General features: G+C 35.0%; 1 protein-coding gene across 4 annotated transcripts in view; it reads left to right on the top strand.

The window, feature by feature from the left end:
• The first annotated feature begins 510 nt into the window (after positions 1-510).
• The window catches only part of OPA1 (OPA1 mitochondrial dynamin like GTPase), an 86,679-nt gene continuing 64,557 nt past the window's right edge, over positions 511-22,632 (top strand). Inside the window, exons 1-7 of one of the 4 annotated variants that reach the window (XM_055407679.2) lie at positions 511-722; positions 5,372-5,690; positions 6,352-6,448; positions 8,069-8,176; positions 8,795-8,848; positions 9,508-9,575; positions 19,031-19,141. In XM_055407679.2, coding sequence (XP_055263654.1) covers positions 691-722; positions 5,372-5,690; positions 6,352-6,448; positions 8,069-8,176; positions 8,795-8,848; positions 9,508-9,575; positions 19,031-19,141 — 789 coding nt within the window. In that variant the 5' untranslated portion in view covers positions 511-690. The remainder of the gene's footprint in view (positions 723-5,371; positions 5,691-6,351; positions 6,449-8,068; positions 8,177-8,794; positions 8,849-9,507; positions 9,576-19,030; positions 19,142-22,632) is intronic. The other 3 variants (XM_055407687.2, XM_055407696.2, XM_055407703.2) reach the window with 3 other exon arrangements.

The raw sequence follows: 22,632 nt of genomic DNA, 5'->3' as shown, positions 1-22,632 counted from the left end.
TTCTCTTGGATCTCCTTCAGATTCTAAAGCATTTAACCTGTCCATTACTCCTCTCAGCCTCCCGAGACTGCTCTAAACTTATTAAAGTTCTTCCTAAACAAAGACATCATACAAAGGAGCAGAGCAAAGAGGCAGCAGTGGGTTTTCATTCCTCTATTCCATTGCTCTATCCCTGTATTAATTCATTCTGTATTCCCTAGCCTCCTGTAAGCTCCAGCAATATTAAATTTTCTTAAATTGGTAGCCACCCAGTGAGAATTTATCACCTGTAATTCACGCCTTTCGGCCCCTGCCCTGCACCTCCACCCTTCCGCTCCTCAAGAATTTAACTAGAGAGGCACAAGTTCCCAGTTCCACCCCGGAAACAAAGAGGGCGGGGTGGGGAGAGGGCCGGGGGAAATAAAGTGGTTCCTACAGAGGCTTTGAGTGTGTGCGCGAGTCCTCCGCCGGACCGTTTTTGCTGCCCTCCTGGAAGAGCGGGGTGGAGGTTTGGCCGACGGACCGAGTACGGGTGCCGAGCAGGCTCTTACGGAAGTCCATTCGCCATTGGGAGGGCCGCAGAAGCTGCTCTGTGCCCTTGTTGCTGCGGGCCTCTTCCTGGGTCATTCCCGGAGCAGGAGCCGGACTGGGGCTGACACCGGGGCTCCCAGCTGGCCGCCTCGGCGCCTGTGTGACCTCCCCGCCGGCGGGATGTGGCGAGTACGCCGGGCTGCCGTGGCCTGGTAAGTCCGGGCTTCGACCTGGCCCCGTTATTTCTGGGGCGTCCAGAAAACGGGGCTGCCCCATCACTACCTCCAGATTGTGCAGGTAACTCTCGGGCCAGGCGGAGGGCAGCTGGATGGTTCCGGGATATTTTTGAGGTCCCAGAGTGACAGGAGCCCTGACTGGTTTCACCTGAGATGCTGGCCTCAGTGCTGGCCCCTGTCCCTATTACTCTCGGAAGATTCTGGGCCCATTTCAGTCTTGGCCTGTTTCTGTTGTCCTTTTGTGTCTGCCCCTTCACCCTTCTGTCCTCGCTGTTATCTCTGTCTCTGGTGGCTTCTGGTTTCTGTCCCCTCTCTCTCAGGCTCTATGGTGCTTGCTATCCATGTGTCACCTTTTCCGCGTCTTTTTCTTCTACCTCCACGCTAGGTTTACATTGCTTTTGCAGGTACCCGAGCTGTTCATTTCGGGTAAAGAGGACTCTGCCTCTTTCCTTAGTCCTCTGAAGAACATGATTTGGAGTCAGATTTGGAGCAGTGACGCATACAGTGTCAGAGATGGTTATTAGAGATATTCTCTTAATAGCAGCTTTCTCATCAGTGTTCATGGAGGGAGAGTTGATTTTTGGATGTGAGGTGGTGAATGTAGCACCACTTTTCTAATCACCGTGTTATTGTTGACCTGGTCTGACTTAATCCTAAACCGAAAATGATAGAAGTATTTACATTTCTATGGGTTGCTATGTGCATTTTAATGAAATTAAATTTGGCTCTAATTTTTACTGGTAGTTGTGTTCTCATGTCCTTAAATACCTTCAGATTTAACTCATTGTTGCAGGCATTCAATGAGAAGTAACATGTATCAAGCTAAGTTGGAAAAACCTGAATTTTCTGAATTAACTCAGTCTCTAAACACCTGTCCCGAATATTTTTTTAGGAGTGTTTTAAGTGGTGTAATTTATAGTGTTGGTAAGTGATGGAATCCATTTGCTTTATATTGATTAACCTTGAGTCTAAATTTAGAACTGAAAACAGCACACAATAGTTGTAGTTTTAGTCAATTAGAATACTTGGATAAGTTACTTCTGACCTCATGGAATTTTAATTTCTGAGTATATCCACAGCCCTTGGTACTAAACTAAGTTATTTACAACCTTTTTATTTCTACTTCTCAGTATTTACTGAGGAAATATACCTAGTTTTCTTTAAGAAGAGGAAAGACTTTTCAGAAAATAGCCCACTTTGTTGAATTGATTAAGATATTTAGGGAATGCTTTAAAAATTGAGTTTAGAAACAAACTAGATATCAACTGATAATTATTCAATTGGATTCTTTCAGCGAAACTGTTTCTAAAATTACTATTGACTCTATAGTCATGGTTTAAGATATCCTATGTTGAGTGCACAGTTTAACTGCCTGCCCAAGTAGAGATGAGGCAGGTCAGATGCCCCATGTTCTGGAGTTTGTCCTTTGATGTAGTTCCTATGAACGTTATGAGGGAGTACATTTAAATTCTTACTCTTTAACAAACATTCTTTGACGTGTATATCCAAGTACATACTCATAGACATGTAAGAAGACTAATGACCAACATTTATTTAGGTGCAATAAGTATTTGCATAAAATTGTTGAAAAAATAATTACATGCTCGGAAACAGTGCATAGGTTAAATGAAGATGGATAAATGAGAATAGATGATTTCTGGAGTGAGGTTCGGGGAGCCTTGTTTTGCATCACATTTGATTTTTAGTTTGACCTAAATATAGAAGTATATATTCAAATTCTTTTCCACCATTCACTAGTCATTCTACCTTAGGTGAAACACAGTTTAAATGTCAACCCACTCCAGTATTCTTGCCTGGAGAATCCCATGGATAGAGGAGCCTGGTAGGCTAGGCTGTAGTCCATGGGGTCGCAAAGAGTCGGACACGACTGAGCGACCACTCACTCACTCACCAGGTTTTTCTGAGAGTTAACAGTAGCATTTGTGCAAACATCTGACATAATGCCTGTCAGTTACATACCCTTTCCCCTTACTGTCCTTCTTCACAACATGATTTCAGTGTTCTTCAATTCCTTTTTCTTAAGATATTTCTAGTCCTATGCAATTAAATGTAATGTTTTAATTTTTTAGAACGGGGCCTGGCCCGTAGTAAGCTCTATGACTGTGTGTTGAATGAGATAATCAAGTGTATGTTTGTTGGTAGGAGACTTTCATTCTCTGCCAGGAAGAACAAGAGGGAAGAGCTCAGATAGTAACGTGTGCATTTAGATCCTTTTCCCTTTGGGGTTTTTTGTTCTCTTTCTGTTTCTGGGGAGGCTGGTACCTGAGGTGTTAATTTTTCTTAATTTCCATCTCTGAACCATCTCTGGAATGTGAGACATGAGAAGGCAAAGAATAGATGTTGTAGGCTACTGGAACTTTTGTGATTAAAAGTAAAAGCTTATGTGCCCCTTTTTGTATAGGTGCATCCATAATTCACATTTATTTTCTTTCTTTTAAAAAAAACTTTCAGTCATTTTATTTATGTCTGTGATAGGTCTTTGTTGCTGCACAGGACTTTCTCTAGCTGCAGTGAGTGGGGTCTGCTCTCTAGAGTGAGGGCCCTAGGGCACATGGGCTCAGTAGTTGTAGCGCTGGACTCAGTTGTCCCCCAACATGTGTAATCTTTCCAGACCAGGGATCGAACGCATGTCTCCTGTATATGCAGGTGAGTTCTTTACTACTGAGCCACCAGGGAAGCCCACATTTATTTTCATGTCACTGGTTTAACCTAACATTACATGAAGTCTTTTGGTGTATCTACATGGGCTTCATATTTATCACTTTAATGGCTCTACAGTATCCTCTTTTGTTTATAAGCCATAGTTGATAAATTTTTGCTCTTAATATTATATATTTAAGTGGTAACATTATTTTTTACTATTATAACACATCTTTTTTACCAGTTTTATTGAGATATAATTGACATACATCACTATATAAGTTTAAGGTGAGCAGCATAGTGATTTAAATACATCATGAAGTGGTTATGACAATAAATTTAGTGAACAGCTATAGTCTCATATAGATTCAAAACTAAATAGAAGAAACATTTTTGTGATGACAGTTCTTAGGATTTACTGTCTTAACTTGCATATATAGTATAATAGCTGTGCTAATTATATCTATCATGTCGTACACTACAGTCTTAGTATTTATCTTCAGTTCAGTTCAGTCGCTCAGTCGTGTCTGACTCTCCATGACCCCATGAATCACAGCCCGCCAGGCCTCCCTGTCTATCACCAACTCCCGGAGTTTACCCAGACTCATGTCCATCAAGTCGATGATGCCATCCAACCATCTCATCCTTCGTCATGCCCTTCTCTTCCTGCCCTCAATCTTTCCCAGCATCAGGGTCTTTTCCAGTCAGTCAACTCGTCACATCATCAGGTGGCCAAAGTATTGGAGCTTCAGCTTCAATATCAGTCCTTCCATTGAACACCCAGGACTGATCTCCTTTAGGATGGACCGGTTGGATCTCCTTGCAGCCCAAGGGACTCTCAAGAGTCTTCTCCAACACCACAGTTCAAAAGCATCAATACTTCGGCACTCAGCTTTCTTTATAGTCCAACTCTCACATCCATACATGACCACTGGAAAAACCATAGCCTTGACTAGACAGACTTTATTGGCAAAGTAATGTCTCTGCTTTTTAATATGCTGTCTAGGTTGGTCATAACTTTCCTTCCATGGAGTAAGTGTTTTTTAATTTCATGGCTGCAGTCACCATCTGCAGTGATTTTGGAGCCCAGGAAAATAAATTCTGACACTGTTTCCACTGTTTTCCCATCTATTTCCCATGAAGTGATGGGACCAGATGCCATGATCTTAGTTTTCTGAACGTTGAGCTTTAAGCCAACTTTTTCATTCTCCTCTTTCACTTTCATCAAGAGGCTCTTTAATTCTTCTTCAGTTTCTGCCTTAGAACTGTAAATTTGTGCCTTTTGACTGCCTTCATCCAATTCCCTCTTATACCACCATGCCTGTAGTAACCACAAATCTGATCTCTTTTCTAAGTGTGAATGTTTGGTTTTGAAATATAATTGACCTACAACACTACATTGGGTCCTATTACACAGCATAGTGATTTGGTATTTCTATACCATTTCAAAATGATCACAGTGGTAAAGTCTAGGTCGGATATGTCACTAAATAAAGATATTTTGTTTTCAAATTTACTGACAGCCAATAGCTGACAATAGCTAATAAAATAAGTCTCTTTTTTCCTTCAGTTTTTATTTTTTGGGCCATGATCATAACCCACATACAGTAAATCAAGGGACAGACTCTGGAGTCCCGCTGTCTAGGTTTGAATCCCTCCATTACTTTTTATATCAGTGGGGACCTCAGTAACTTACTTATATCTGTCTGCCTTTTCCTTGTTGATAAAATGGGGCTGATCCTGGTACTTTTATCATAGGATTATCGGCAGGATTAACTGAATTAGCTCCCACTGCAGCAGCGTCTGGCACACAGTAAATGGTTAGTGCCTGTGCATTGTTGTAAGACAGTTTAATTGGTTAGGTGTGCCCTGTGTGTTTTCCCTTTTGCATATTGCTTTTTTAATATCATTTCTTTACATTGTTTCCCTGTCTGATCTTTCTCCCACACCTACTTTTCTTACAGTGAGGTCTGCCAATCCTTAGTGAAACACAGCTCTGGAACAAAAGGAAATTTACCACTACAAAAACTACATCTGGTTTCACGAAGTATTTATCATACACATCATCCTACCTTAAAGCTTCAAAGACCCCAATTAAGGACGTCCTTGCAGCAGTTCTCCTCTCTAACTAGCCTTCCTTTACGTAGACTGAAACTTTCTCCAGTTAAATATGGATACCAGCCCCACAGGAATTTTTGGCCAGCCAGATTAGCAGCAAGACTCTTGAAACTCCGGTATCTCATACTCGGATCTGCTGTTGGGGGTGGCTATACAGCCAAAAAGGTGAGCTTGACTTTGCTACTGCTTTTCCAGTTATTCCAGCAAATATTTTAATGTTTCATAGCATATGTCATTTTTCTTTAGTGCCGTAGAATATAATTAAATGTTTAAACATTTATTGTGTGTGTCTGTCATGTGGTAAACTGTTTTAATGGTGCTAATAGGAAAATGCTCTCAGAATCTTAGTTATTAATAAGAAGTGAAGATGACCTAATGAAAGGAGCACTGACCTGGGAGTGAGAATACCTTGGTTTGATTTGCAACTCTGCCATTTAGTAGCCCAGGAAGGGAAGTAGGTGGCATGCTCCTGCAACCACTTTTTGGCAACTCTGGGACCAAAGACAGGGTCTCCTGATCCCTGGTTTGTCTTCCCTCTCTTCCTGAAATCATGTTTAAATTCAAATCATGAAACCTATTTGAAATAGAAGTGAATTTTGAATTTTTCCATTTTCTATATTTAGTAAAGAAATATTTACATGCTTTATACGCTTGTCTGTTAATTTATTTTTAGAAGAGCAAAGGCCACTTTGTTTCTCAAAATTGTGAACATAATACATTACTCTTAGCAGCTTAGCAAGTTTTAACAAAATAAATTTAGCTAGTTTTTCTTTATATTTTATATGGCATTCAGATCATTTGATTGGTATACTTTCTTATCTTTTAGACTTTTGATCAGTGGAAAGACATGATACCTGACCTTAGTGACTATAAATGGATTGTGCCCGACATCGTGTGGGAGATTGATGAGTATATAGATTTGGGTTTGTATCAACATTAGATTACTTTTCTTGGTTGTCTCTTTAGGAAAGAAAAATAGTTGTATTGAGATAGCTCCTTAACTCTAAATTTAAGGTTGCAGCAGTTTTATTTTTATGATGAAAGTAACAGACTAGCAGAGGAAAAATTGGTAAGAAACAAAAATAATCCACTGGTTTGTCACTTTAATACAGCTGCCACTGTAGTCTCTTTTAATTGTACCTATTTTGTGTATGCGCTTAATATTTTACTTTCCTTTTTAAAAATTGTGTAGTCATAGTGAACAAACACTTTGCCGTCTTGTCTTTTGTTACCTAGCACATTTGTCAGCGCTTTCCTCGCTGCCAAGCAGCCTTCTTGAACATCATTTTCAGTGTTGTATGTTACACAGAACAGCTTCACCTAACTAACTCTCTTTGTGTACCTAGGTTACCTCTACTTTTTATTACCAAGTTCCTTAAAACTCTGCTAGTGGCCAGAGTGATTTCTCTTGTTAGTCTGCCATTGTTCCCTTTTTCTAGAAGTAGATGAAAAACAGGTATATTTGATAGTTGTGATTGCCAGTAAGTCATGGTGATCTTTAGAAAAAAAGAATTGTCTCATGAAATTGTTTTCCTCAGGTCTCTCTTTATAGACTTTGTGTAGACTGTTTTTAGACTTTAGCTTAGGTGTATGCAGGGATGGATTTAATCTCTGCATGCATTATTCACAGCACTTCCTTAAAGATTGTTGCATTGATAAAGATACATACAGGAAAAGTGCGCCTTCAAATTATTTTTCTAACATTTATGAGGAGAGCTTTTTAACTTGATACATTCACCAGTAATACACAGTACTGGCTACAAGCCTCGGTTCTGAAGGCAGGCTGCCTAGGCTTAAACCTGACTGCCCCACTTTGCTGGGTGCACAGGTCCTGTTAGCGTTCCATTCCTTATCTGTAAAGTGGGGCTGATAACTGTTTTGTAGCTTTTCCACAAAGATGAAACAAGTTAATGCTTTTATTGCATTTAGAATAAGACCTAATAAATATTTTTATTTTGAGAAACTTTGTGTTTTATCTTCTCCAGAGAAAGTTAGAAAAGCCCTTCTTGAATCAGAAGACACTGTAAAGTTGTATCAAACTTGGACAGAATTGTTGAGTGTTTGTAAACAGAAATAAATACTTGGTCACTTTATAAATAAGGCTAGCAAAAGTAAAGGCTTGTCTTGGGTTCATACACAGTTTTTTCAAAATGGTAACATAAAAGGAGAAAGAGAAGTAATGAAATTCTGTTCTTGAGTTTAAACTGACATTATTTTTTAGAATTTGGGGCAGGTGCTACAAAAGATTTTTAAAGTACTTCTGATTCCAATCCAGTGTTAACATTTATACCTTGCTTCTGTTTCAAGGCATTTAACTTATGAATCAAAAATATCTAAGCCATATGTTTGAGTCTTTTTAAAAAATTTTCATGGCTTATAGAATATCATCAGAATAACACATTGTTTCAGATACATGTAGCAGTTATAGTTGGAATAGGGAGAAAAATGGAAAACCTATTTAAGTTTGTATATGATTATTTAAATTGTATGAATGGTTCATTAGTCACATTTTAATTTGGATACTATCCTTTTCTTTTCTTCAGAGAAAATTAGAAAAGCCCTTCCTAATTCAGAGGACCTTGCAAAATTGGCACCTGACTTTGACAAGATTGCTGAAAGCCTCAGCTTACTAAAGGACTTTTTCACCACAGGTAAGGAAAGACCTGTGTTTGAGCTCACTTAAAATTCAGGAAACACATAGGAAAGATACTTAAGATACATTCATTTTTTCCATTTTTTAAATGAAAATGTTTAGTACAAATAAAAGCCAGGTTTTTTAATTAGATAAAATTTTGTTGCTCCATGGTTTTAATTTTTTTTAATTTATTTTTATTTTTTGGCCACATTGCACAGCATGTGGGATCTTAGTTCCCTGATCAGGGATTGAACCCACGCCTCCTGCAGTGGAAACACAGAGTCTTATCACTGGACCACCAGGGAAGTTCCCATGGTTTTAATTTTTGTTTGGCCCAGCAAAATGAAAATTTTCAAGAACTTAAAACATCTTGGCTTTAGTCAGTGAGGGGAAAATAAGTCATTTGTTCTTGACAAATAGATGAGACTTCCTGTGTGTTTGCTTTTCATAATTGATTAGAGCCGATTTTAAAACATTCAATGGACCATTATGAGTAGAATTTGCTAAGGTCAATCCTGGTGTATTTGCCCAATTCTGCCATACCATGATATAAATCTGAGGTCTCAGACATCTTTGTTTGCTCATTCCTGTTAAATTTTACATTTCTATTTCCCCTTTTGCTGATTTTTCACAGGTCACAAATTGGTTAGTGAAGTCATAGAAGCTTCTGACCTACTTCTCTTGTTAGGTGTGTAAACAGATATTTTTGCTGATCTTAACATGTCTTTTAAATGCTTCTAATAAACTAGTTGCAAATAAAATTGCAGACCAAATTTATAATGCTGCTTGTGCTGAATTTTAAAATGTCAGAATTATATTGGGCAAATTCATTATCCTAAATTTAGGTGGAAATAATAAAATAATTATTTTGTAATAAAACTAAAATTCCTAAGTATGTATGTTAAAAAGAAAATTTGCTTAATCAAACTATTTTCTTGAACCAGATCTGGTTGTTTCTCATAATTGAAATAAAGTCATTTTAGTTTGTCTCATCTGTCCTGTCACAGTTGACATTTTTACATTTTTTACTGTATGTGATCTGTTATGGCAGTAGTATATGGCCAAACTGTAAGTACTCTCATGTAAAATAATCCTTATCAAGATTCTTATTTTTTAATTGTACTTTTCAGTGACATTTTTAAAAATCAGTTAAACAGGTCCTATAATGGTTTTGAAAATTTTTTTTCTTAGGTTACCACTTTGTTCCTTAAAATAAGAATAGCTTTCCAAAATGATTTTTGCTCTAAAAAATCCACTTACCTTTCAACTGACTAAATATAATACGGAATTTAGTTTAGACTTTTGGCTTCACTGGAGAATTTATAAGACTGCATATATATCTTTAAGGTTCACCTGGAGAAACAGCCTTTAGAGCGACAGATCCCGGATCTGAAAGTGACAAGCGTTATAGAAAGGTAAGTATAAAGGAGCATTCTTCACATAGGTAGTCTTGAAAGATTTTTTTAAAGTTTTTACCTGCCCTGGAAGATTTTAAAATGGTACATCTGAGAAGCAAACATAAAATTATTCAATGGAGATATTGTTATTATTCTTGGTACAAAATGCAAGGCATTTATGCAACAGTTCTGGAAATATAATTGGATAAGCCGGTTTCCCTCAAATATATTTGAGAAATATTAGTTTCCAGGGTTTCGGCAACAAAGGGTTTTGTTGTTAAATATGTGTGGGGGAAAACTGGTGTAAATAAAACAAGCAGGCTTCTCTTCTCCAGGATTTCTCAGAACTTGATATATGTATGTGCATTGTGAAGCTGTAAGAGATTTGTCAAAATATGCAGAGTTTTCTAGATATATTTACCAACAAAATCCTTTTTTCCATGAAATATCTTCTAGATACCAATGTTTCATGATATATACTTAGGGGAAATCTTAAGTAAATAGCAAGTTTATTACTGAGGGATATAGATTTCTATTACATTGGTAGTCAACAAAATTATATATAGAGTTATTTAGGATATGCTAATTTTCATACATGCTTTAAAATCCATATAAAGTTTTAGGAGATTTGCTGATATAAAATAACATACGTTTAATAAATGGTACAAAGCACAATGCCAAAAACATTAACAGTTAAAATTTCACCAAATGAAAAAATACTATAGAATACACAGTTGTAAAAAGCTACATTGTTATTTTACAACTGCCTCAGGCTGCAAAAAGAAGAAAAAAACCCAATGCCATACCTAAGTTATCCCTCTCTCAAAATAATGCCATTTATATTATAAACCACGAGCTCCCCATCAGAAGACGGGAACTGCTTTTGTTAATTCATATATATATATATATATATATATATATGACTGTATCACTTTGCTATACACCTGAAACAAACACAACACTGTAAATGAAATATAGTACAATATAAAACAAAAGTAACAGACCTTTGGGGCTTTACACTGAGTTAGAGTTCCTATCAAAGGGATAATAGCACCACAGCCGTACTGAATCCTCATGAAGGAGGCACACGAATGACTGGATTATAAGAGTTACAGGAATGAGAGCTGCTCACTTCCCAGAAACTACAGTTCACAGAAAACCAACAAAGGCACGAGATCCAGACCATTTACTTATGAATGTGTAAAACTCAAGAAAGTCCACATTATGCCTACAACATGTTGAAAGTGCTTCAGAATTCACACAATACTAATTTTCTTTTGGTTCTGGTTAAATTATATATACCAGTTTATCACAAATGGTAAAATCTGTAACTCTGTTCAAAGTTTTAAAAAAGATTACTTAAGAATGGTTTCTTGTATTTCTGTGCCACCTTTATAGTTCTGGTTTCTCATTTCTTAATTAGTAAATTCAGCATGCAGGTTCTATCCCAGGCTAATTTATACACTTCCGGAAGGAATGGCCTCTTGAATCCACAGAGTGTTGAGGTGGGGAACCCCCAATCACGTCAGATTCATTTCACATGTGATAATATACATGTTTCAATACCATTCTCCCATTTTTTTTCATTTGGTAAAATTTTAACTGTTAATGTGTTTGGCATTGTGCTTTGTACCATTTATTAAATAAAAATTTCAGAAAAATAACATACGTTTTGTGTATTTATATTCATGTTAGCCTGATATTGTCTTAATCTTCACTTTGTTCATCTTTTCAAAATTGTAATATGTGATTCTTTGAAAGCTTTTTTCATAATAATACCTAGATAAATAGATATCTGGAAAATACTCTGAACATTTAAAAATTAAGTGCAAACATTTAACAATTAAATAATGAAGGTTATTGTGGTTTTAGTGCATTGAGGTAAATAATTTCATGGCTTTTGGGGAAGCAGGAAGAAAACTAATTCCTTTGTGTAGATTTCCATCTGGTTTCCTATCCTTCAGCTTTGAACTTTTTACGTGATATTCCACGTGTCAATTATATTTCAAAAGATTTTTTTTCTTTTGTCTTTTAACTTGATCTTTTGGAGAAAACATTTTTCACGATGTGTGTATATGTGTGCATGTGTATTTGTCTTTTAATCATTTTTGATATCCTTTTCCTTTTCCCTTGGCATTATTTTGACCAGGGACACCCTAGACTATGCATGCTACTGGGAAGAAAAATCTGAATAGAAATTAGCCTATATTGATCAACTTTTTTTTGAGACAAAGGCTTGACCCTTGATGCAGGTGGATTTAATGTACAGAGAGAAACGAACGTATCTGAGGAGAAGGAACCTCTGTTACAGAGGTGGTAGTATGATTTTCAAGTGACAAGATTTCTTGTTGCCTGGATCAGTTAGGCGAGGCCTGCATCTCTGTTCTTTTCTGACATGGCCTTGATTGTTTTGGTTCATGAGAATTCTGCCTGTTTTGGACCTGACAGATAATTCCCTTATAATCCTGCTAAAGTGATCAATGAGTAGTAATAATTGATAAATTGTCAGGGGCTCTGCAGTACAGAAGAAAGAAGAGAAATAATCTCTGAAAATTTATTTATATTTACAGATTTTATTTTATACAGTAGACATGAGAGCAAATTTATTGCTTTATTTTATAATTTACTTTGCTTGAAGATAAATACTGCTGTAGACTATTTCTTTTTAACTTTTCCATAGTTTATGGTGATTATCTTTCCATTAAAAACTCATCAGTTATTTCCAACTATTTGTTATAAATACTACATTGAGTTCTAATTAAGCCATTTTCATAGGTTAAATCAGATAGTATTAAATTTAGTATAAATATTTACTATACAGAGAAAGTATTGTCAGCCTCAACTGGTGGTTTTGAATTTTATTAATATGCAGCATTTTTTCAAGGCTTAACTGTGTACCTGTGATGTTTGAAAATAATGAACTACTCAGACAAGATACAGATACATGGATTGTAAGAAACTTGTCTGTAATTGGATGGTTGAATGTAAGCATGGAAAGGGAGACCTAAGCAGAAGCCTCTTTGAAATTACTCTAAAACATCAAATTTGAAAATTTGGGCAATAATCAGAGGTGGTAGGATGATATCCAGAGTTCAGGTGGTGCCTTTTTGATTGGTTTAGTTTGGTGTCTGAGAGCCCCAAGATTTAAAATAATGGTCATGGCTTAGCTTAATGATCGACTGGTTTATACCAAAGTTTCTAGCTAGACTTATCTTAGAAATATAAATGTGAGTCAGATTTTTTTAATGTAATAAAAAACATTTCTATGAATAGAACTAAAAAGAAAAATGTGTTCTTTTTAATAAGAGAAAACATCTGGAAAAATACCGATGAATAGAAGGACAGTTAGGAGCCTTTGTAAAGTCAACTTAAGTGAAAGTGACAGGGAGTTGCAGGGACATTGAGGTCGATTGACTTGAGTCAACAGAATGAAAACAAAATAGATTACCTGAGGTTCCCAGTCTGGAGTTGTTAGACTTTAGATGTTCTGAAAAATTATAATTGAGGTCTTCAGAAAGTCAAAAAGCATATATTTCCACATAATGCTGCACAGGCTAACTAAACATCAATCAGATTTCTTTGATTTTGCCTGGATTTATATCTGTTCAGTTTGTGGACAGCAGTTACGTTGATCAAAAGTTCTTTTTTTTTTTTGTCCATTCAGATTTTTATTTATTTATTTATTTATTTATTTTTTTTCTAAAAAAGAATTTTATTAAAAAAGCACAAATGCAAAGAAATGAACAGGAAAATCCATGCGTCGAACCTGGACTGGTCACTTATGATAATATACATGCTACAATTCCATGTGTTTTTGATAAATAAAAAGTGGAAAAATACTGAAACTACATTTTAGTAAATGCTTTTAATCAGAAAATGTTAAACTTGTGTCCGCTATAGAGTAAAACTGGAAAGAGCCCTTAGTGTGAACTTAATAATGTTTTTGAGACCTGGATACTTGAAGACAAATTCAGAATTGGAGTGGCAAGCCTTCTTTAGTGAATTAATGGACTCACCTGATTTGTAAATCCCCAGATTTCTGTATTCAGTCATTATATATATAGTAACAGGACCACATAGTGTATATCCTCTTTTTAGATTCAGTAACATTGCTGTGTTCTAGTGAAAAATTTGTTAAATGAGACATTATCTGTGCTTTTGTTCTATCATGTTTCTGATTAGTCATAAACATCTCACAGAAGTAGGGAATATGATTATTCTGGAGGTTATAAGTACATTTATAATTTATAGAAAACATTTGAAGTCCAAATCATGAAGTGTTGTTACCATTTTAAAAATAATCATTAAATTGTAATGTTCTTTCTTTCCACATGTTACTATAATTCTTATTTGTGTGGCTTTACTTATTTTGTACTTCACCACTTCTCTCTTCCCTTTTCTCTGCCTAATTTTCCCTCATCCTCAAAGTCCAGCTTCATGAAGCCTTCTGTAACCATTTTAGTCCCAATAGTTATGCTCTTAACTTTAAAGACATTAGACAGATGAAACACTATTTACTTTGGGTTCCATTCTTAGTATTTAATGGGCTATTTCTGTCACAAAATCTCTGTTCTCAAAGCACGTAGGATATTGCTGAACTCTTAAAAAAAATAATCTGTCAATTGATTTAACTACGTAAAAGGCTAATTTAAAGTAAGTAAATTTGACTAATGCTAACAAGAGTGGCCCAAATTTTTATGTAATGTGTCTTTTTTGCTCTGATTACCTGTGAATTTCTCTTGGCCTTCAATATTTGAACAACTATTGAGGAGAATAAGAATGTGAAGGAGCACATGTACTTGGATTTCTGAATTGTAACAAAGCAGTATTGCTCAGGTGGGATTTACATTTCTGGAAATCCTCATGCAACAAATGATATAAACTGTGGCTAAATGAAATTCTCACAACCAGCACCATCAAGAAGCCACAGATTCAGGAAGCTTAAGTTTCCTAAGCAGCTAACAACTAGCAACTGTACGTGATTAGATACTTGTTTTATTCATTAATAATAAGCATATTGCATTTTTATGTTTTTTTTTACATTAAATATATAATGTCTACATAACACTACCTTCAGGTGTAATAATTTGAAACAAAGGGGATTTGGTAGAAATTGTAATTTTGATAAAAACTATTGGTAATAGACTGATTTGTTCATCTTTTAAAATTATCATTTGTAGAAATCGTCCAAATAGTATAATAGGATATGGTATTTCTGAATTGGGGCAAGTTAAATAATTCAAGTAGAAAGACTTATTTCCTTCTGATATCCAATATTAAACATATTTTGATTGGCTCTGAATATCTTGAGAAGAATTATGTATTACTAGGAGGGAGAAAAGTAGATCTTTATAGCTAATAGCAGAATTATTCAAACTTTGAAAAGTAGATTAGTGCCTAGAAATATTTTTTAAGTGGAACGGGAAAGAAGTTTTTACTTTCACAAAGTTGTTTTCTGGACCCCAAACTAATAGAACAGAGGTTGGCACGCTTTTTCTTAGAGGTCTAGATTGGAAATATTTTAGGTTTGCAAGCCATATGGGCTCAGCCAGCCCACTATAGTTTGCCAGCTCCTTCTCTAAAGAGTAATTTACATGTGTCCTCTGAAGTGTTGTAGCTTTGCCATTTTCCTTATTTATGTGTAGATTGAACCTGAAGGGTCAAAGACACTGAAAATAGTGAGACTGAAGAGCTCACAGGATGCTATCAGGTGCAGACGCTGGAGTCACATTGACTGTATTCAGACCCTGCCCTTCCAGTTTTCTGAGGTGTATGACCTTGGATAAGTTCCTTAGTTTCTCCAAGTTTTTGGTTTCCTCTTCAGTAATAGGGGCATGCTACCTGATAATGGTTAGTGTGGGCATTTCATAAATCCCTTCAGCACAAGATCTGGCACATAATAAAACTCAATAAATATTAATATGATGATATTATTAATATCTAATACTTCAAATTGTTGCATGAGTTAACGGCATATTAATGTTATTTGATGAATTTCTTCTTCTTTTCTTATTTCCTGTTGAGTGTGTTCTAGAAATTGTGATAAGTGGGAAAAATGGATTGTAGGGTTGATGTGTAGCTTATTTACAGAGTAAGCAATTTTTAGGAAACCCAATTTGGATTTTATGCTATAAACTTTGTGTATTTTTGCAACAAACATGTGCCAAGCCCTAACCTAGGTGCTGGCCATAACATACCTAAAGTGTCAAGACCTTAATTCTATGTGCTATAGACCCTGCTCTGCTATTACTATTTAGAATACTGTTAAAAATACAATATTTTATTTTTTTTGGCCATGCCTTGTGGCTTACAGGATCTTAACTCTCTGACCACCAAGGATCAAACCTAGGGCCTTAGCAGTGACAGCTCCAAGTCCTAACTACTGGACAGCCAGGGAATTGCCAAAATGTAGTATTTTAATGTATTCACATAAAAATGAGTCATAATTTCATGGTTTTTAAAAATAATAACCATCAACTTTTAGAGGTCTTTTAGCACTTTCAGTTTATGTCTTGGTTTTTGGAGTTATCACTGATTTTCTTGGTCTGACACTATACTTTTTAAAAGTCCAAGAACATTGTACATGCAGTATACCATGAGAGCAGCAGTGTCAAATTGCCAGTAACCAAGAGATGTTTTGAGAGTGTATCTCATGTGGTTGTTATATGAACTATTATTATAGACCGCAATTACTGCATTTTTAATATGTATCATTTAAAAATTATGTGCTGTTTCTTGAAAGAAAATGTCTGAACTTGGGAAAATATTTATTAAGTGTTTTGTTCATATAAGGATGTATCTTAAACAGGAGGCACACACATTTTTCTTACTCCTTATTCAACATGACCTTGGCTTTAAAAGCTAGCCTAGCAGTGCTTAGAGATGTGATGCCTAAAATAAAAGTAACCTTTTTTAGTTGTATAGTGTAAATAGTTTTTTTCTGTGTCTAATTCTTGTTTTCTTCCTACTTTTTTCAGGAGGTAACAGTTAATTTCAACTACCTTCACATAACAGTGCTTCAGTAACAGACTTGGAAGGAAAGTGAGGTGTCACTAGAAAGAGGGTGTTTTTCTTACACTTTAACAGATGTTAGAGTATTTATCATACAGTTTGTATATACATGTAAGCAATGGATTAGAGAGGGGTGTTTAAGTTATCAATAAATAAGAAACCTGTGCCTGAGAGACCAGCACAGTTTAGAAACGTGGAATATTTTCTTACTGCTTTGGCATTTTATAAACTATAATAATGGGGATTATGTTAATTAAAGCACAGGCACATTAATGTGTAAGCCAACATGGGATGCCTTCTTTAAAAGACAACTATTTTGAGAAATCTAAACACTTGGATGAGTAGAAGCTACTATGATAAATGACTGAATAAAAATGAGCTGGGTGATTTCTTTCTGCCTGATAAAAGGCAGTGATACATGAAATGAAAGAAAAGGACATAAAAAGTTATGCGAATGATGAGGCTAGTGAGTTGACATTGCATTTCTAGATTTATCAATGACCATAAAAATGTTTATTTAAAGAATATATCTAAAAGATAACTGCAGTTTTTTATAAGTTTATTTTGTATTTTTGGAAACAAATGTCAAAATTTCAGTTATGTTACTTGCCACTTTGATGTTCTCTTACTTGTCATGCAGAAATATCAACTAGTTTCATCCTTTGATTTATAGTAAGTCAACCAGTTTCATTATATTGGTACAGCTTAATGTATTAAACCTAAGAATCAAGGTAAAAATTCCCCTAATTGTTTGTTAATATTTCCCTTAAAGTGCTGTACTATAATACAGCTTTTCTTTTTGTATTTATTTCTTTTCTGGTAAACTTTTTTATTTGTATAAATCTTTGGATTATATAAAGTAACTTATTAAGCTTCCAGGTGAGTCTGCTAATTAAAATGCAAATGTATCATTAATCAATATTTCATTTTAAGAAGCTTTATGATTATGTTAAAGAAAATAAAATCTTTTTGGCAGTTATTTATAAAGCTGTGAGGCTATTTGAAACTCCTAACTTAGATTATTTTAATGAGTGTTAATTTTCCTAGCTTTTTATTTTTATGATTTAGTAAAAATTGAGCCCATTGTTCTCCCAGGTAAACTATTCTTATGAAGATTAAAGGGTGACTTCATTGCAACTTTACCTTTTTAGGGTTTCTAATTGAGAAAATATAAGGTTCATAGCATTGTCAGTTCCCAATTGTTACTTCTCCTACCTTTCTTGAGGTTGATTATCTAATAGACCAGCAATTAAAAACACTGTATAGAAAATGACATATATTTTAGTTTCATTCCACATATGAATGCACTGCGTTAGATGAGCATTTCATTATTATAAATGGAATGAAATTTTAAACATAGAAATGGTGATTACTTTGTACATAGGTCCAAACTGAGTTTTTTTCCTTTCTTGTTTTGGTAACAACTGTATTATCTTCATGTTTTAATTATGTTCTTTAATGGAACTTGTGCTTTAGTAGTTAATGTACCCTTGGTTATATTTTCAGAAGCTGTTTTTACTTAATGTCAGAACAGCTCATAAAAAGTGAAAATTCAGTCACACTTCTTATTTGTTGTTGTATAAAACTAAAACAGTACCTCAAACATTTTTTAATTAAACTCTTAAATTTTAATCAAATAAGATTATGTGTGTAGGCATGTAAAATTATGAATTAATGTAAAACCTTGATTAACTTGATGCTCAAAACTAAGTTTTCAGGGATATTTATTGATTTATTTACTTTTTGGCCATGCCACATGGCATGCAGCATCTTAGTTCCTGGACCAGGGATTGAACCCACGCTCCCTGCAATAGAAGCAGGCAGAGTCTTAACTAGACCACCAGGGAAGTGCCTTAAGGGATCTTTAGTTGAAGACATTAGATGTCAAGGAAAAATATTTACTTAAAAATAATGATTTAATAAGTAATTAAGCTATTATGTATTCTCCATTTAGTCTTAAGAGACTTAATGGTTGAGAATTAGATTCAGGCCCGTATATCAACACTTGAACAGTCCGTTTTGGGTTTATTTTTTGCCCCCTATGTATCAAGTCCGGAACATACACTGGCTCATATTGGGGGCTCAAACGTAAGGGTGAAAGTGACAGTGTCCCTGTCACTCATTTAGTTAGCTGAGTGCACTCCAGTCAGTCTAGGTGTTACTGTGTGTTGGTATTGTATCTGGCTCATTTTATTCAGCAAACACTCACTCACTGCATTTTCCTTTTCACTTTTTAGACTATGGTGTTTTATATTTGAGACATAATTTTACTGAGGGGAAAAGTGGAAATGTGGTACAGAGCCCAGTTATATAGTGGCTCTAAAGGTACATAACTGAGTTTCCATTTTTGTTACAAGCTATCCATTCCTCCCTAACTTACATCTGTTCCTTTCTTGTACCCTTTGGTTAACATTGTTCTCCTCCCCAATTTTCCTCTTCTCCTGGCTGTAAACTCATGGCAGGGTCTGCTTGGTGAGCTCATTCTCTTACAACAGCAAATTCAAGAGCATGAAGAGGAAGCACGCAGAGCTGCTGGCCAATATAGCACGAGCTATGCCCAACAGAAGCGCAAGGTGATGGATGGTTTAAGGGGGCTACTGATTTGTTTACACTAATCAGCCATTTCTGCCAATATCATGTCACCTTAATCCATTCATGGACTACAATTATGAGAAATTAGTTTTGACAAGATAAAAATATGAAAGATAATACAGATATGCAACTTTTTAGAGTATGCAAACAAACCCAAAATATTAAACAAAGTAATTTATTTTCTGAAAATTAGATTATCTGTGAGGGTTCATGAACTTGTACTTAGATAACTGTGAATTGCGGTTTACTTGGCCCAGTTATTGAGTCACACTAAATCTGTGGCCAACTTGTCTATTCTCTAAGTTTTCACTTCTAAAATGAAAAGCGTTACTGTGAATGACCATGTTAAATTAAAGAATGAAATGGTTTTGTTTTAGTTAAAATGATTCAGCAGAGAATTCTTGTTTCCTTCAAAATAAAACCATTTTGACCTGACTTTTGGACAGTTACTCTTAAATACTTTGATAAACTTGTAAAAAGACTTTTGACATTTATCAGCAAAGTCAGCACAGATTTTCACCTTGTCCACTGAAAAATTGAACATTGGAAATTTGATATAATTCTGGTCACTGAAGGACAGATTCTAATAAAACTTAGTGTAACACTGTACAAATATTTGCTTATAGGTGTCACCAAGAAATCCTTAAAAATAATGCTTTTGGCTTTAGATGATCCTATAGTGTAGATCCCCAGGTTAATGTCCTAAAGAGACTAGAGTCAAATAAAGTGTTTAAAATGATTTTTAAAATTTTATTGTAAGATCTTGACGTTGGCTAGTTACATATATTAGAAAGGTTTTACAGTTAGGTACAAATCTTAGGAAAAATGATCCAGTCATATAATTAGCTTCCTGTACATTCTGATATTGAAATCAACCAATATTACAGATAATTAGTGAAATGATCCTGCTGGCTAACCCTATTGCATTTGGTGGTGGTTAGTACTTAAGAGTACTAATCATAGTTTATTTTTTCAGTGTCGCTTCCTGGCTTTTCTCAATTCCATGGCTGTGAAATCAACTACTATATGTCATTTAGCTTTCAGTAAGTGAATAATATAGGTGGAAATAGAAAACAAATTATTTTCCTACTTGTGCTAAATCACAGGAGGACTTAGTGTAGATGGTGCTTTAGCACCATTCTCTGTTCCTCTTGCTGTTCAAAGTAACACTTAAATATACTAACAAGTTGGATGCTCAGGCTAAGCTTCTGTCCTTCATTACAAAAAAGAGGGAAAGGTACTGTTATGTTTTGGTGTGTTAGTTAGAAATACGAATATAGCTCTTGTTTTCAAGACCAGTAGATCTTGTTTTTTTCTTAATGGTAAAATAATTTACAGTGAGCCCCATAGATCTGCTATTTTAAGATTCTAAGATACAGTTTAAGATTATTAATATCCTATTGAATCTGACAGATTAAATGAAAGCAATAGTGAATCCTGTTTATTTTCTACACTGCCAAGGGTTAGTGTTCATTTGGGGCCTTTTTTCAGACCTAGAGTTATCCTTCCTCTTCCTAATATTTATTGGATTATCCATGTATAACCCTTTTATTCCTCACTCTCCATATTTGTGAAGGAGCTACTGACAGGGCTGTACCTCTGTCTATTTTGTTTATTAAGATGTGCTTAGAAGGGCACAAAACGGGGCTTGTTCCTGCCCACTTACCTTGTATGAAAGTAAATGAGACGGGAAACAATTTGTGCACCTCTGTAACAGTATCATTCTTCCACTGTCCTTAAAGATGATGTCCTTACTGTATCTTCCCTCCATTCCCCTTATAGTTCGTACACTGGTGACTTCAGCCTTACATTGTCATAATGACCACAGTGCTAATCTGGTGAGACTTTTATCTTTCCAGGCATTTGAGGTTTACTTGAGGTACAAAACCACAGCTACTTTTTGTCATTTTTTGATGATTCTTTCCTACTACATTTTGAAAATATTAGTAGGCCTTCATTTTTTTTTTTAATGCTTTCTTTTTTTTTTTTTTTGTAATACTGTGCAGCATGTGAGATCTTAGCTCGCTGATCAGGGATCAGACCCTCACCCTCTCCAAGGATCTTAACCACTGGACCTCCAGGGAAGTCCCTATTTATGTGTTATTGATAGCAGCTAGTAGATTTTCCCTGTATCATCCAAGCAGAGGAGCTCATACAGAGATAGTAGATTAAAACTGCCATTGGTAGATTTGCCTTCTGTGAATATGTACATACGCATACATAAAAATTTTTGTGAGTCTTATATATTTCCGTATTTCAGAATGGCTACAGTTGCTTAGTAGGAAGAAATACTTAAAATTTAAAAATCAGGCTTGCTTTTGTTAGGAGCTAGTAAAGGTTTTTCTCTTTCAGCTTTAGCTTGTTTCTGCAGAGGGTTCCGCTCTTTCTCCATCAGTTTTACAGCCCTGGAATTGTAGGAAAGCTCTGGTTTCAAGACTATTGATACCCATTTCTGTCAGGGTGAGTTTTGAACTAATTTCATAATGAAATCTAAATATATTAAACAACATGACAAGGACTTAATGTAAGTAGCTGAATTTTACTAGTAAAGTGCATCAAAATAAAATATATCCCAGGTTGCTAGTTAAGACCTCAAATAAGTGATAGACTAACAATAGCATGTATTATTCTCTTAAAATATGTCAAAGTATCTTATCACTAATCTTTAAGGCTTATTTTGTGAACCTAAAGGTTTTAATCTTGTTTCCTGTAAAATCCTAGATCTAATTCTTGACTCATCATCAACCTGTCTTTTATATAATATAGTATTAACCTTTTAATTTAACGTTAAGCAGATAGGAAGTGTATTGGTGAAACTATGCATGAGTTATTCCTAACAGTCATGCCAGAAGGGCACATGATAAATTTAAATACTCCTAAAAATACAAATTTATAAAAATCCTGAGTCGTTGTTACTAAATACTAATATTGGCATAAAAATTGTGTTTGTAATATTCTAATAACCTTATATCATTTTAACTCTTTATATATCTTTTTTATTTTACCAAATTGTCAAGGTTAGTCCTTTATAGTCCTTGGCTTGTATAAACATTCTGTTTTGTGTAATTATATTGCTTTCTTAATTATTGCCCCAGTTGTAGAGATATGTTGGATTTTCTACTGTAACTTATATTGCATGATATCATTAAATATTCACATCCTATACTAATGCTGTTTATACATTTCATACTACTTTAACTTCAGTTGGATGAATATTTAATGAAACAGTAAATCAGAGTAACTTTCCAGATGAATTGGGATTATAATCTGCATAAAAATTTTTGTGATCACATTATTACAGTGTGATGTAATGCCATATGATCAAAATATGGAATTTATTTCTTCATTGGCCTTCAGGATTTTGTTCTTTGGGTTGTGGGCTCCTCAACATGCTTGTTTTCTCACATTTTAGGAGATGATTAATAATTCTTGTCCATTTTACACAAACACATGGTCAAATGAAAAATGCTTC

Source organism: Moschus berezovskii, chromosome 1 (assembly GCF_049115385.1).
Source record: "Moschus berezovskii isolate FMDL1 chromosome 1, NW_MosBer_1.0, whole genome shotgun sequence".
Classification (NCBI taxonomy): Eukaryota; Metazoa; Chordata; class Mammalia; order Artiodactyla; family Moschidae; genus Moschus; species Moschus berezovskii.
This window is presented reverse-complemented; position numbering and strand designations above follow the sequence as displayed.